Raw genomic sequence first — 17,050 nt, forward strand, 5'->3', positions numbered from 1 at the left:
CTAAGTCAAGAGAGTTCCTGAATTATGAGTTCGATACCGGCCTGGGCTGTATAGGGAAACCAGCACTAAAACAAAACAAAGCAGAAAACAACCAAGAGCTGGTCACTGGGAAGATGGCTCAGTGGTTAAGGGCAATGGCTGTTCTGGGTTTCGTTCCCAGCATACACTTCGGGCCACTCACAACTGCCTATAATTCTTGTTTCAGGACATCTGATGTCCCTTGCTGGCTTTCGTTGGGCACTGTACTCACATAGGCAAACCCATACACAGACAGACACATGTAAATAAAGAATAATAGCACTAATAAACCAAGTACTGGGGACATAACTCAGGAGTAGAATACAGAATCACCCAAGTCCTTGGCTGAAGAAGAAAAACTGAGAAAGACCTTGAGGACATCAGTGATGTCTTACACCCAATTAGGGGTAAACAGAGACTCACTTTGAGCTAGTCAAATGATGTATCCAATCCTGAACATGAAACTCCCTCTTCTTGTTACCTAGGACCTGCGTGTTACTATTCACTGTTGCCCATCCTCATCTCCAGGTGAAATGAAGCTCTAACTCCAGCCCCCGAAGTCTCTCACACACTCATTCCCATTCTTCACATAGACACCGTGTCTCTCTCTTCAAGACACACTCATCACTGTGGAGTGGTGATGTGACACAGACGGGTGGGAGATGATTTGTGGGATCCCAGACCTTTGTTAGCTTCATCTTAACCTGTCTGTCTCTGCACTTCCAGTAGGGCTTCTAGAAGCTGGTCAAGCTGGTTCAAGGCAGTGCCTTGCCTGCCATGGCTGCTCTCTCAGCTAAGCAGAGCTTCCTAACAAAATTCAACCCAGAAGTCCTCTGTGAGGTCCCTTCTCCTGCAGCAAGGGAATCAAGGACTCAATGGTCCCACCATGCTTTAACTGGGCTTCAGTCCAGACGAGGAGAAGGCTGAGCTAAGAAGCATGGAGCGTTTTCTCCTCTCAGAGCCATGGTTTCCTGTTAGATTTATAGGTGTAGATGTGCCTTCTCATGGGAAGCATCCTTAGAATGTTTCTAAAATCCATCAGAGGTCTGCCACAAGAGGGGCTGTTTCCCCTTGTTGAGTAAACAACTATAAAGAAGATAACAGCTTCCTTCTCTCAGGGTTGTTTGGGAAGACTCAACTGCTGGGTTGCCTTTCCCTCTGCAGCCCCCCCCCCCCCCCCCCCCCCCCGTCTGGCTCATGGCTACAGAGTAACAATTTGTGAATTATTTTAGCAGTATGCTTTGGTACAAACTTCCTTAGAAGAGTTTCTTTGGTGTCTGATGAGCTGAGTTTTGGGAGGCGAATTGGCTAAGAGGTGTATTTCTGTTTATGAAGTCAGCGTCTGTCTGGAAAGACAAGTTGAAACTAGTTCTGAATATTTTATGACAGTGCTGGGGAAATTGTCAGCTGGTCTACAGCTCCATGCTTGGCTGTGTTCATCTGAGAGGCTGAAACTAGAATGTCTTCCTGGAAGCTACAGACTACTAGTGCAAGACACTTCCTACCACCTTCATGAGCAGTCTTTCTCTACTACTTTTGGAGCCCACATCCCTTATCAGACACGCTAGTGCACACTGTCTGAGGACATTGGTGATTGCCAGAGCCGGCCATTTAACTAATAGAGGCTCGCTTTATATTTCAACTGGCCCCAGATCCAGCTTGGGGGAGGGTAGAGCTCTCGCTCTCTCTCTCTCTCTCTCTCTCTCTCTCTCTCTCTCTCTCTCTTTCTCTCTCTCTCTCGCTCTCGCTCTCGCTCTCATGAGGCCCATCACAGTGCCATTAGTAAACTGACAAACTGTCTCCTGATTGATAGGTCTAAAATTATGTTTGTCCCACGCTTTCAAAAATGTCATTCCTGGGAGGTATTGAGGAACCTTCTCTGGGGCCCCTTGTAAATACTGTGGGCTACTGCTTGATTGGGGTGAGGAAAGTGGGGTCCTTAGAGGCATTGAAATAGCCTCTGGTTCCAGATTCAGAGTGATCTATCTGACCTTTATTTTGAAAATAATGCATTGAACTCATGACAGAATAGTCTGGGAGAAGACATTCTATTCTGATGGAAGGGTGGGTGGCAGCTAGACCTGTGGTACAGATCCATGGAAGAATGTTCTCTCGTTCAGAGAGAGGGAGGGGGAGAGAGACAGACAGACAGACACAGAGAGAGAGACAGAGAGAGAGAGACAGAGAGAGACAGAGACAGAGACAGACAGAGACAGAGACAGAGAGACAGACAGAGAGAGACACAGAAACAGAGAGAGACAGAGAGACAGACAGAGAGAGAGACAGAGAGACAGACACAGAGAGAGAGACAGAGAGACAGAGAGAGACAGACAGAGAGAGACAGAGAGACAGAGAGACAGAGAGAGAGAGAGAGAAAGAGAGAGAGAGAGAGAGAGAGAGAGAGGGACAGCAGCAGCAGCAGCAGTAGCAGCAGCAGTAAGAGTCAAAGCTGAGTCTGAGGATAGAAGGCTCAGAACATTTTCACATGACCTGTGTGGAGGAGAGCAGATACATTAGTTTTCTATCTCTATTTTAACAAGATAAAGATACAGGGGCCCAAAGCAACACACATTTTCTTTTGAGACAGGTTTCCCTTGTAGCCCTGGCTGTCATGGAACTCGCTCTGTAGACCAATCTGGCCTCAGAGATTAGCCTACCTCTGCCTTCTAAGTACTGGTATTAAAGTCGTGCACCACCAGCCACCGTCACTTGGCACAATATACATTCTTTATTTTGCTGATTTACTTTATACTGGATGTCCAAGGCAGACAATCAAGACGGAACAAAAATTTATTCCTTCAGTCATAAGGTCTGGGAATGTGAAGGTGCCAGGATTCTGTGAGGGCCTCCTACTCTCCTTGCCTGGTAGAAGGAGAGAACGCCATTCTCACGCATTGACTTGACCTGAGTCCATTCAGGAGGGTCAAGCCTCCGGACTGGACATCTCCCCAGAAGTTACACCTCCCATCACTGTTGCATTGGGGATCACATTTCTAACACATGAACTGGTGGGGGGGTGGACATACAGGCCAGAGTACTTTTCTTATAACGCTCTAGGTCAGATGTCCAGTAGGGGGCCTTGGGGGGTCTTCAGGGTTAAAACCACTATCTCCCATTGGATACTCGCCCGACGCCTGAGATTTAAAAGCTTCAGCTTTGGGTCTTGAACCCACTTCCCCTCTCTCCCTTCCATGCTGCTTACCCTCAGGTCTCTGGTACATGCTCAGGTCAAACACTTCAGAGGATTCCGGTTGGTCCAACCTTCAGAACTGCATTCAAGATCTGGTTCTCACTCCTCATAAACGAATGGTACAATAGCACTGTAACTGACTGTGTGTCCCCTTTTCTTGACTCTGCCCTCAGCATGCAGCCAGGGGATCTGTCTGCCTGTCTTGTTTCTTGTCAGCTCACCATAAGTAGCTGTTGTCTTACTCAGAGTAAAAGCCAAAGACCACAGCCCGAGGGGAGTAGACTGCCCTGCCTATGCTCACCTACGCGGTGCTTAGCCATCACAACCAGCTTCCGGCCTGCTCTGGGAGGCAGAACCAAGGTCAAGGGGAGTACTGGGTCCCTCTTCACCCTCTAATGCTCCTTTCTCCCAGTCTTGCATGGCGGTCAGGAGTCTGCTTTTCTCTGTGAGACTTAGGACACCGATAGAAACGAAATCCTCTAAGAATTCCTGTTCTTCAACCCACGGACAAGCCTGCAGCCATTCTGATTCCCCTCTCTCCCCAGTTAGGTCAGAAAATGACAGCTGTTGAGGTTGTTGGAGGAGGGTTCTGATGTTGGTCAAAGGGAAACCGTAGGGTGGGGTGGCTGCTACTTTTCATAACCATAGGGTCTTCCAACATCCCTCTGCTCGGTGAGTTACACACTTAGGACTCTGCAGCAGCCATTTTTAAGAGCAGCTGATTTTTGTGTTTGGATTTAACAGCAGGCAGGGAAGCACGGACTACATCCCAAGTCTTTTCTTAGAAGGGGAAAAAAGGCAGGCAGCATGAGGACAGAGCAGCCCCTCTCCCGTACACTACCTCGTAGTATGCTTTGTACTGAGATGGTTCAATATTTGGTTTCTGAGTGGAACTAACATATTTTTAAAAGGGGATGAATCCATCTGCAATCCTAGCATGCATGACTGTCACGTGAGAACAGAAGAAATGGGCCTGCATGTCGTCAGACCCAGGTTCAAAAAGAAAGGAAGAGGACCAAAGTTAGTAAACGTATCAGACGTCGAATCAGTTATTCACAGACCAGGTCTAGCATACAAACATCTCATTGCTCCCACGGTCAATGGAACAACAGCAAAAAAAGGGTTTTCAAGGCATCTGGGGTGACAGTGACTTGATGTGCTGTGTCTTGTTTTTGTCTGATAGGTCATTGCTTGTGAGCAGCAGTATGACTCGTCCTATGACGCTCGCTGTGACGTCTGGTCCTTGGGCATCACAGCCATCGAGCTGGGCGATGGAGACCCTCCCCTCTTTGAAATGCATCCTGTGAAGATGCTCTTTAAGATCCCAAGGTAGGACACCAGGTGGCGCTCTTGACTCGTCGGTGCTTCGTGAAACCCGTTTTTGGAGGGAAGCTCGTTGGTATGCGATTTCTCTCCAAATTTGAGAAAGCTTGATTGTGAAATATATTTCCTTTTCAAAAAAGATGAGGAAAAAAAATCAGGGTTGGGGGGACACGGGGGAGAAGCTGTTTCTGCAAAATCACACCCCTGAGAAATGGTGAGAAATGTAATGCCCAGCACTACAATTTTTTTTGAAATGTTCTTTTTTGTGCTTTGCGTGAGAGAAACACAGATGCGATTTAGAACTAAATAATCGGTCTAAACACTGAAGTTTTCTTTTGAAGTGTACTTACGGTAGTATTGGGAAAATTTGGGGGCTCCAAAAATACGTATTCATATTGTCGTATCCACTCAGATCAGCAGTGACATCTATTTTATTCTTCACCCCTCGGTGGGGAAGTCCTCTCAGAGGAGTCTGGGAGGCGATTTAGATGCAAGTGTCTTGCCTACTCTGTGTGTTCTCGGGGTCTGTACATGCAGTGTGGTTCTTTGACTGGAGTTGAGCTGATCTATGTTATGAGGGTCAAATGGTGGGGAGCCCAGCTCAGCCTGGGGGCAGATTGGTAGATAATTTATATTTTCCCAACAGCTCTTCCAAAGGAACACTCTGGGCAACTGAATTGATGTCACAGTACACGTGTTGACCTTCCCTTATCCCCACAAAAAGCACAGCTATCTGCAGCCTTTACACATTTCTGGAAATTGCGATTTGCATTTCTGATTAGGCCTATTTATATGCAGATGGAGCTCTCAGGCGGTGATCATCGTAGTATTATCGTTTTATACCTAATCCAGATGTGAGCAAACCAACAGCCAACATTCTCAAAACAGCCTCGCTTAAGCCAGGCTGGTCTTTTTGCCTTTTCCAAAACCACAAAAACAAGTGATCAGAGGAGCGGCTGAAGCTCCTGGCTTTTTAATTAACAGTCCGGTGAGCATTCAAGGGGACCTGAGGACACAGGAGCAAGAGGGGGCAGTGACGTGTGCAGAGATGAGGAACCAGTCTGCAAGGATTCTCTGTGTGGTTCCCTGTGTTACAAGTGCTTGCTTGCTGTACCAACATAGTTTCCCAAATAGCAGCCGGTTTTATGAGATGTATACACTTTCAATAGATTCCCTTGGGTATATTTATTCTTTCCTTTTTAAACGTATGCATTCATGTATAGATGAAATGTTTTTAAAAAATCATCTGAGCTAATAAATTCAAGGCAGCTAAAAAGGTGTCTCTGTGTGTGTGTGTGTGTGTGTGTGTGTGTGTGTGAATGTGTACATGCATTGAGTCAATAGACCCTTGATCTCCAGTGACCAGCATTAAGCTAACTTCTGTGTCCATAGCCTCTGCTCTCGGATCATCTCTATTCTAGCACTCACTCCCCTCCTGCATCTTGGGAGAAGTCTTTAGATCTGAGTAAAGATAACTAGCCCTCTCCCTACCTCCATGCAGAATGGTTCACAGAACAAGGGAACCGGAAGAAGTCAATCTTTATCCCAGCCTACTCTGAGACTCTGTCACTCTCCCCTAGACTTCCTGCCTTTCTTTTTCCTGTTCAGATGCTGGATCAGATATCAGAATAATAGTTTGGCAGATTGTCGGTGTGATTCTTTGGGCTCAACATTTGCCATTGTCACGACCCTAATGGGCTGACTTGCCATTCTTGGGCAGGGAGAAGAAAAACAAACGATGAAATGCAGCCTCCGTGCTAAAACGGTAGAGCTGCTTTCTTCCTAAACCCTGGGAGAACGCCATGGGTTATATTCAGTAAGTTAGTTCTTAAAGAATTATCCCCTCAGAGCGGCACAGTTCTCTGTGAAGGGTTATGGATTGAGCTGTGTGAATGTGCATGCTCATTCTGAGTGCTAAACTGAATCATTTCCTCAAGAAGAGCTCTTGGACGGAAAGTGAGGAAATTGAGCATTTACATTTAAAAAGTCTTAAATTGCATTTGTTTGCTTGTTTGCTTATTTATTTATTGTGAAGGCATAAAAAGGTGTGTGTGTGTGTGTGTGTGTGTGTGTGTGTGTGTGTGTGTATAGATGTCAAAGGACAACTTTTATCATTCTGGTTCTGGGGATTGAACTCAGGCTGTCAGGCTTGGCAGCAAGCACCTTACTCACTGAGTTAATTTGCCAGTCCTCATTTACATATTTAAATATCCAGTTGAATTATTGATTTTTGTATTTCATAAGGGTAGACTCCTTTCCCTCGCCCTACCCCCCTTCCCTTCCCTGCAAATAACATTAGTGACAAAAATTCTTGACTCTACTTGGCTTCAGTTTATTTTCAGATAGAAAAAGGAAATACATGTACTTTCAATGTACTGGAATTTTCTTCTATTAAACAATGAGGTCCATTTTATGGTCCCCTGGGTTCTGGAAAACTGGAGGCTTCCTTCCTTGAATTTCCCTACTGGCCTCTCCTTTGCAATTATTTTATTCTTGGAAATAAACTGAGTAAGTGACTAAGTGGGGGAAGAGAAGCAAAGCTTGACTGAGTCATGAAGAAGTGACTTTCAGAAGTTACAAAGGACTTGTGATTAATGACCTTGTGGCTGCTGGAGGTGAGAGCCTCAGATGTCAATTCAGGCAGTAATTACACAGGCTCCCTGGGCACTGTCAGAGCCATGTAGCAGGACCTGTCTGGCTGTGGTTGATCTGCTCGCGAGCAGGTCTCCTCTCAGCTTCCACCCACTGTCTCCTCTCTCTTGACCTTCACATTGCAAGAAGACAAACGGCAACTGTGACCTGTCTTTGAAATACTGCGTGACTCACACTTCTTCCTACGCCGAAAACACACAGAAATTATCTGCTGATTGGCACGGCATCCACTGTTTTCTGAACCTGTCAGCGTGTCATCTTGTCTAATGCCTTTGCTCCAAAAAAGTCACCCCTGACTGCCGATGCTTCTGCTGCCCCTCCCCTTCCCCCAGAGTTAGAAGAGAGAGAGAGAAGCCGTTTCTCTGAGCATCTGTAGATTTCATTCTTACGTGTTATTTTCTTGAAGATGCCATTTAAAATCCCAAAGGCTTGGAAGGGTTATATGTGTATGTTTGTGCATGCGTGTGTGTGTGTGTGTGTGTGTGTGTGTGTGTGTGTGTGTGCACATATATATGTATGTGTGTGTGTGTGTGTGTGTGTGTGTGTGTGTGTGTGTATTTCACTTTAGAGGGGATCTGTTTCACAGTTATAATTTCACGGATCAGTAGGGTTAAGAGAAATAGACAATTATGTTGGTCTCTTGGTAACCATGTATCTTTCTTTAGCTCAGAATCTGTAGTTAATGATTCCCCTTGTCCACTGTGGATGGGTTCAGAAAGGTGACAGAGACCTTTGTGGGTTGCCATGTGGGTTTACTACACAAGCACGGAGAACAACCCTGTGCATTTATTTACTCAGGCCCCATGAAGGATGGCTTTGATCAGTGCCTCATGACCGACTTCATGTTCCCACATTACTCTCTGTAGAAAAAAGGAGAAAAACAAAACAGAACAAAACCCCTAAGATTCCCAGTAGAAACTTGCCTGATCTTTCCAGTCTCCAGAGCTGGTGACTGCCTTCCCCAGAGAGAGCTAGCTCTCCCTGCAGTGAGGAGTCTCAGGAGAGGACATCTCTGCTTCCTGTTTCCATCACTAAATCCAGGCGCTCCTGCCCCCTGCCGAGTGAGTTCAGAGTGAGTTCCGGGGTTGCTGCGGCAGATAAGCAGAGAGTCAACAAGTTTGAACAATCAAAACTTATTGGTCCTGCTGGCCCCAGGGCACAATCCACAGAGTTTAGGAGTCTCCCTCCAGACATGGGAATCCCAATCCAGAATCACACATCTCGGGAGTAACAACCGCGTGTTCATTGTCATACCTGCAAAGGCCCTGACTCAAAATGAGGTCCGTCTCAAGCCACAATTAGACCCAGTACTTTAACTAGTGTTCTTGGTGACCAGATTCTCAGTGGAACCAATTTGGAGGCAAAACTCCTGAACATCTGGCATGGGTGATGAGAAAGGAATGTGGGCAATGGATGATGCTAGACTTGCAGTAGAGACCTTGCAAGTGCTACCAACTGTGTGGCAGGCACACTATTCTGTGTTTCACCAACATGTATGGGAGCCCCACAGTGACCCTGGGAGGTCATTGACATCTCCAGTCCTTTTGTGGGTTAGGTGACTGAAAGCCCACAGAGCTTTTGCAGGCTCTGGTCTGCACATAGGAGGAGAGAGGCTGTGAATATGAGGATGCTGGCCCTAAAACCTATATCACTTGCAGGCTTGCTGAATCCTTCCAGATGCTATGCCAAGCAGTGATGGCCCTGGAGGACACAGGACACAGGTTCAGCCTGTTCAAAGCTTACAGTTGAGCATTCTGCCCCCAATCCCGATTTTAGACAATGTTAGCAACCTAAAAGTCAGAAATTACATTAGCACCAGTGATTGTGTTCATCAGGGAATTGAGGGCTACACAGAGGTCATCATAGGTGCACACAGGACATCTCTAAGGATGGATCAATTTTTGACCCTCCATCTAGAATCTGTCCCCTCCTCCTCTTCAAGCAACAGCTTTTCAGTCCTAATTTAGAGTACCTAGGTGCTGGAACTGAAGATTTGTAGGACATGTTACATAAGCACAGAGAGATGCTTCAGAACAGCATTCTTGTTATCCAGAAGTTTCTGTTCATGGAGTGCTCTTTGCAAAAATGGTATCTAACAGGCCAGGGCTATTTCTGGAATAACCAACATCTTCTGTCTTGCCGCCCTCCTTTTCTAATTTTTTCCTATTATTTCTTAGTGAGAAAGCTTGCTCTGGGCTCTGGGAAAAATCAAAGCCTGTTTCTGGCATCCTGAGCGGGAATGCATTTTCTCATGAAAACAGTATTTTTGAGCATCTCTTTAGGAAGAGGCTATATAATACCCAGCGCTCTGTACTTTGGGTGTACTGTTTGAATTTTGTGTCTAAATAAAGTTCTAGAGCCTGGGCTAAGGACTCAGTCTCCACAGAACATTATGTTTATAGGGGAGAGTATTTTCTAAGCTCTAAGCTAAGGTTACAAAAAATACTTTAGCGCCCAGTCCACTGGGGACTTAGTCCAGTCCACACCTCGGCATTAGGATACCTTAGCTTTGCTCTCACAAACTCAGTTAGGTGAGGTGCAAAAATGAGCAGTCTGCGTTTTGCTTTTGAGGAAAGTCTGTTGTCCCCAACTCAATCACCAGTAAAAGTGAAACATGCAGAGTTTGGGGTGAGAAAAGTGAAGGGAATTCAGACATCGAGAATCCAGGGTCTGGATCCTCTTGGATTTCTGCACACTGTGGGCGGTGGGTGTCAGGTAGGCAAGTCACCCTGGAAGCATTTGTGTGACTGAAAGTTCTCCTCAGGGACTAAAAGATGACAATCCTAGGGCTGGCTTTTCATCCGGCTTGGTCATGTATTTTAAAAGGCGCAGAGTCCTTTAGATTTTGATTTTCTAAACCTAAAACCTTCCCACATCATCCTGATATGGGAAGAAGTGGTCCTTGCCTGCTGTCCAGCTGCGAGAGGGTGCAGAAGCAGGGGCCCTCCCCCACTGCACAGTCATGAGGGGGGGCAGAGGCAGCAGGGAGCCCTAGGTCGCCAGTAATTGCCTTACTATTACAGAATTGTCACAGGATATTTTTTCCTTAAGGCTGCAAAATACAAGGGAAAAGAAATTAAAAGTAAACCCTTATCCTTGAGATGTAATGAGTGAGGGGTTGTGGGTGTTTAATGGCACAGTAAGGATGGGTTTGCCCCAGGGAGCCTTGGGTTTCTCTTCACCAGCCTAAGTTACTTAGTTATTGGCCCTTTAAGCAATGAACCTTCACAATCCAAACTTCACTCATAAAGCAAGAAGTACTCAGAGAATTACCATCATTTCACATTTATGGACTACCTAATGGTGGAAAGTTTTGATCTACTCCAATAGAAAACAATTATCCTTTATGAGTCTTTCTTTTGCATGATATTTCACACCTCACTTTTAGTGGGCATCCTTCAGGATACCCTACATGCATGGCCCTCCTCTGCCTCTGGAATAGCCCCCAAACCCAGAGCTTAACACTCCATTTCCTTGGGCACCCAGTGGCTGGAGGCCCCTGGCAGGCATGCCCCGGAAGATTTCTAAGCTATGGAACAGTTTCCACATTCCATTCTAATTTGAATTGAGCAGCTGGGGCCATTAGTTCCTGTGGAGGTACAGCTTGCTGCCCCTCTGAGTCCTGGCAGGCAGGGACAATTCAGTTTTGCAACATTTCTTTTGGGGATCAGGTGGTGAAGCCTGGGTTTGTCTTCAGGGACTACCAGTCCCCATCCAGGCTGAGCAAGAAGCTCACCCTGGGAAAAAGGAGAGGCCAGAGATGCGGGGCATCGACGTACAGTATTCTCTGTGCTTTCCCCCTCATTACCCTGCTTCCGTTGTGTTGGCACCATTCACTTAGGCTAAATCTGACTTAGCTCCTAAATGACGGAGAGATGGGCAAAGAGAATCAGCAAGGAAGCAGAGCTCAAAATAGAACCAAAGAGATCAAGAACCCTGGCTTCTTCTCAACTCTAGAAAAAATAGGGACTCACGGAAAGGAATAGTTATAAATGTCTTCATGAATTCACAGTAGCAGGATAGGCAAGAAGTAAAGAACTGGGCACCTGGAGAAAGGAGCCTCATAGCAGAAGCTATCCATTTACAGGGAGGGAGTGCTAGAGTCAGATAAAGCCTGTTACAAAGACAATATTGTTTGTATCGGTTTTCTGCAGCTGTGTAACAAACACCCCCTAGTTAGTTGCTTAATGCAACAATATCATGTTTCTCAAGAATCTGTGGTTCTTTCAGGGATTCTACAGATGGTGGCTAGACTTCCTTATAGATCTGTGATCTGCTAGGGGTGGGGTTGGTGTGGACTGGTCCAGGATGCCCTAGAGTAGAAAGACGTAACTGTTCTTCATGTGGTTTCTTTACCTTAAGACAACTACACAGGGTTGTTTGAACATTGGTGACAGGATTCTGAGCAAAGACTCAGGAAAGGGTAGAAAATGGTTTAGTTCAATAATTAGATTTTATTGTGTTCTCCAGCTAGCCTGTCCAGTTCAGTGAGCAGTCACACCAGCTTCCAGGTTTGTGAATTGGACCATGTTTCTTCATGCCTCCTGTCCCAGCTTCCTCTCCTGTCCAATGCGGATAGAAATAGAGCCAGCCTCGTGGAGCTGTGAGGGGTGACTGGCTGTGAAGAGCTCAGAGTGATATGTGGTAAATGCTCAATCACTTTGTGTCGGGCAGGCATTACTAAAGCAAAGCATCTCGGGGGAATAGTCACACTGAAAGGAATTTTCCTTTCCTTGTAGCTGAGGAATTGAAAGTTCCCATTTGTGGAGCCCCACCCGTGAGATCAATCATCTGAAAGCTCAGCTAATTAACTGATGATTACATTAGGAACTAAGGAGTGGAGACAGATTCCCTAATAAACTCTTACGTTTTTACATAGCACCCCTGTATGACTTTGCTATTTATACCCATCCTCACTACTCCTTCGGGGTTAATAAACACATTGTTGGAGATGTGGACAGATCCTGCCTCTACACCCACACGGGGATGCTGTGGTAGGAGCTGCCCATCAGGAAGCAGGGATGTGCTAGGACCTGACTCCCATAGAGCTGCCCTGCATGGGGATGCTGTCGTCTTCAGGAGGGGCTTGCTTATCAAGTGGATGATAGCTTTATGCTTAATTGATGAGTTGGCTTGACTGCCTTTTCCGTGCTTTGGGAGGCTCAACTTTCCCCAGGATTCTAGTTTTGTGTGTGTGTGTGTGTGTGTGTGTGTGTGTGTGTGTGTGGGCGCGCGCGCGCGCGCGTGCCCTCAGGTAAGGGGACAGTATCAGAAGTCCCAGATACAAAGTCAAGTACTCAAAACTGAGCCCCCATTTTCTCTCCCAGAGTGAATTTTCTTTTCTCTAGCTTAGCCTAGAAGGTCAAAAGCATAGGGAGGAGGAAGCAGAAACCCAAGCTGGGTAGGGAGGTTGTGAGGAGAGCCTGGCTGTTCCTGAGTTCATGTTTCTTGGCTGGGAGGAATGATAACCAGGCACCAGGGCCGGGGTGGGAGGGTGGGATTCAGGCGGGGACCCACAGAGGAAGCCGCTGCCCACTGTCAGCGGTCTTAGTAGAGTGGTAGAGAACAGGACCAGGATTAGAGCCTCGGTGAAAGGAAAACATGCCTTGGTTCTTTTAAACGAGGAAGGAGGCAGAGGTTTCAAACTACCATCTGGTAAGCTGGACTTTCACACTGGGCTCATGACTAAGATCTCCCCTCCCCTCCCCCCATGGATTGTTTGTGCATTCTGAAAAGAAAAATCTGTGCTCATTTAAGACTAGCAAGGGCTAGCACAAGCAAGCCTTGTCAAACACATATATCCTCATCTGGTGTGATCGTAAGATTGGTATGAGTGAAAAGTGTTTTTTGACAGAATGTGTCTGTATTTTGGCCTCAGGGAAACTTTCCTGTGATATCTTTGTGGGCAGATGGGAAAAACACAGGCTAAAGAATAGTGGTGGTGCTGGCTTCTTACCCTGGAGAGAGTGCATTGAGACGTATGGGTAATGTTGTCAGTGTCTGCATCCTGGATAGAGCAGGCCCTGGAGGCCCGAGGAAGACTTTACTGGTGGTCTTGCCTGCTGAACCATTTGCAAATGTCTCATCAGTAGGAGGACATTGGTGGCCTGTCTGCCACACTTAAGTGATGGATAGTTAGTAGGTGGGAATTCTAAACATCTTGGTTCTCTCTTCCGTATTGCCTGTCCTGGCTGATCTGAATGATGTTTGATTCTTGGTCTCCATACTTGTATGACCACATGGGAGACTAACCCCGAAAGAGCTCAAACAGATTTCCGGCTGGGATCTAGACACCTGGGGTTGGTTCCATTTCTACCTTTCATCGTCACCACTTGAAGGGTTAGAAACAGGCACGGCTTGTGAGCAAGAATGTTTCGCTCGGAGGTACAGGAGCCCGCACAGTTTTCCTCAGCGTCCTTGATATAGCCTGCAAGCTCTCAATAGAGAAGAATGACAGTAACCACCAATCGCAGGATAGGACCAGTCACTGCAAGGGTCAGCCACCTAGGGTAGGGTCCTCAGTGCTGTGAGCTTTAAAAAACACCACTGCCTTGCTATCACTCCCAGAGAATTCGGTTGAATCGCTCTGGGGTCAAGTGTAGCCTCTATGTACATCTCGAGTTGATTTTGCAAATGCGTTTGGAATCATATATTCTTTTATATTTTCATATTCCCCAGATGATTCTAAAGTGCAGATCCTTACCGGAAGCAACTAATAGACCACTGTTGGTATTTTAAAGCTAAAAGCCAGCCTTGGAAATATTTGTGCCTGCCTTTTCCCATGACCACCCAGTACTACAAATTGAGAACTGAAAGGTAGAGTAAGTAAGTTCAGCGGTGTGAGTTGGCATTATACAAGTAGAAAAAAAGTTGTAGTGAACTGTTAATGTCAATGGCTGCGGGTTCAACTGGGGTACACACCCCTTAACCAGATAGGTTGAAGTTCTACCCTCCTTTGGAATGTGAAGTTATTTGGAAATAAACTCCTGATAGAAGTAATTAAGTCAAAATGAGGTGATTAGGCTGGGCTCTCATTCGATGGGGCTGGTGTCCTCATGCACAGGGTGAATTTGGATATGGCCATAGACACATGCGGTAGGAAGATGGCCACTCTAGGCTGCCCAAAGCTGGAGGAGGTGTGGGAAGAAGACATTTCTCTCGAGGGCTTCAGAAGGTGAATGGCCTTGTGGACACTTTGACTTTGGACTTCCGGCCTGCAGATGGGTGAGAGAAGTGTCTTTTGTTGCAAAGCATTGTATTTCTTACTGCTTAGTTATGACTGCTGTAGTGAACAAAGCCCATGATTCTGAGTCTGTGACCTGAAAACACTTAGAGCCACTGCTATGGGAGCAGAGGAGGAAGCTAGACATTGGGAGAGAGTTGGTTACCATTTTCTCATTTTTTGACTCCCAGTATCAACCCCAGGGCTAGGAGAGGAGGATGGCGGGCAGCTGGCTATCTCCCTCTAGTGCTGTTCGGTGTTGGTCCCGCCTTGGTGGCCCACTGTGATCTGGCAGAGCCCTCCATTTCTATTCATGTCAGTGTTGTTTTGCTGACAGGACGAGGCCGTGGGTCCTCTTGGCTATTTCCATTGTTTTCTTCCTCCCAAAGTTCATAAGTTTGGTGTTTATTTGAAAAGAAAAGAAAACTACCCAGCTGGAGGTAAATATATTTCTCAGCAGAGAAATAGTTCATTGCCTTGGTAATCCTATGTTCTCTGACTGGAAAGGAATTTTAAAAAAAAATCAATGCACTGGCAAAAAATTGCAAGTAAGGAAAGAATGACCCCGGGGGAATAGAGTTTGCCAAATGAGTTTGGCAAAATGCAAGCATTTCCTAATTAAAACTCTATAGTTTTCCAAGAGTATGTGTATAAATGGTGACCTACTTACAAATGGACAGTGTGTTGGTGCCAGGACTAATTTATTCAATCATTTGATAAGTATTTGTTGAGCATTTACTGTGGTCATGTACTGTATCGGATACATGGTGAACGACACATGCTCTTCTGGGACTTCAGTTCCAGAGGAAGAGAGAAATAATAAACAAACACACGGGTATATTACGTTAAGTGTTGATAAATGCCTGTTGTGGTTCTCATAGGAATGTTTCTCCCGAAGGCTTGTGTGATGAAGGTTAGTTTCCAGTGATGGCAGTGTTGTGCTGAGGAGGGATTGAGTCACACAGAAGGGCTGTAATTTCCCCAATGGGCTTGAAGTCTGGGCCCGGTTGGAGGCAGCAGGTGACTGGAAACATGCCTTTGAGGAGATCTTTTCTTGTTTACTATGGCCACGTTTTCCTGCTGTGAGGCTCTGCCTCACTATAGGCCTACAAGCAATGGTGCTGAGAAATCATACACCATGAAGCCTCTGATCATGTGAGCCAAAATAAATCCTTCCTTGATTAAGTTGTTTTTCTTGGGGGATTGTTATGGTGATGAAAAGTCTGACAGACAACAGCCTGCCTGTCTGCAGGAACAGAAAGCAGGAGAGGGGAACAGGGAGGGACAGAGGGGCGGAATTTGTTATAGTATAGTTTTTAAAAAAATGTTTCTTCAAGACAGGGTTTCTCTGTGTAGCCCTGACTGTCCTGGAACTAGCCTCGTAGGTAGACCAGGCTGGCCACAAACTCACAGAGATCTACCTGCCTCACCTTCCTGAGTGATAGGACTAAAGGTATGTACCACCACGCCTGGCTATTATAGTATAATTTAAAATAGCTGAGGGACAGCTTCTCTCACAAGGCGAGAGAAAAGTCTTGATGGTGGAAAAGAACAAGCCAGGGACAAGAAGTACAACGATGCTGAGGGAAGAGCAGCAGAGTTTAGGATACAGCAAAGAGGCCACGGCAGGGAGTGCCCAGGGCATGGAGCATGGTGGGATATGGGTCTGTGGAATGTCCTCATAGAGCCCTGTGATGATTTCTTTCTAGGAGTGAAAAGGGAAGCCATTGTGCTTCAGAACAGAAAAGCAACACAAAGTGACTTCTGCTGAAACGGATCTAGATGTTTTGTGGAGAACAGGGGTTGGGAAAGGGAGCTGGAAAGAGTGACACAAAGTCATGGCAAATGACTCTTCATGACGGGCTGGTGGTGGGCAGCCTGAGGCTGGGGTAGAGGGGGCGAGAGGGAGTCAAACCATGTCTGTAACATTGGAGCTTGGTGACTCTGTTGCTTATAGAGCAGAGGAAGAGAGGACACCATGTAAATCTCAAGGTTTCTGCCCTGAGCAGCCAGACAATAGGAGATGGTTGTGGGTGGGGCTGAGGAGGTAGCAGGCATCCTTCTCAGATACAACGTGAAGATTTGTCAGCTAAGTAGAAACTCTGAGTTGGCAGGGAGTAGAGGTGAGAACAAAGAGAAAATCAGGAGTGGGGCTGGAGAAGGAATGACCATCGGAGTAAGACAAGAACTAAAAGGTATGCTATTCTAAAAGCCAAGGAGGCAAGGAGCATGGAGAGCTCAAGGCTTCTGAGCCAAGTAAGCTAAGACTTGAATCTAGTCTGTGGCTTTGATAAAGGTTATTGCTGGAGAATAACTTCCAGAGCCAATGCCTCTGGGTCTGTAATGCTCTTAAAGCAGTTTTTCTGGCGCTTTGGTCATCTCCAGCTTGTGATCAGTGCTCTACATGGTAATATATCCTGCTCATCCTTGTCTGTCAGTCAGGGAGGAGGTTGGGGGGGGGGTAGGAAGGATGACCATGGTGCAGAGAGAGGAAGTCTTGGGTTCTGTGCAAATGTCATAACTAGTTATCTAGAGGGGACTGCAGACCTCTGGGATCAGGACCATGTCTCATCCATACGTCATAAATTGATGGAAAGCTACTAACAGCTATGAATTACCCCACATCATTCCTCATAGGTGACTAC

At 46.3% G+C, this 17,050-nt stretch overlaps 1 protein-coding gene across 7 annotated transcripts in view; it reads left to right on the forward strand.

The window, feature by feature from the left end:
• Positions 1-17,050, forward strand: part of Myo3b (myosin IIIB) — a 406,405-nt gene that overhangs the window by 81,452 nt on the left and 307,903 nt on the right. For all 7 annotated transcript variants that reach the window (NM_001393777.1, XM_087653545.1, XM_087653546.1 and 4 more), the window contains 1 exon segment: positions 4,392-4,537. In NM_001393777.1, coding sequence (NP_001380706.1) covers positions 4,392-4,537 — 146 coding nt within the window.

Source organism: Rattus norvegicus, chromosome 3 (genome assembly GCF_021556685.1).
Source record: "Rattus norvegicus strain SHRSP/BbbUtx chromosome 3, alternate assembly SHRSP_T2T, whole genome shotgun sequence".
NCBI classification, from domain to species: Eukaryota; Metazoa; Chordata; class Mammalia; order Rodentia; family Muridae; genus Rattus; species Rattus norvegicus.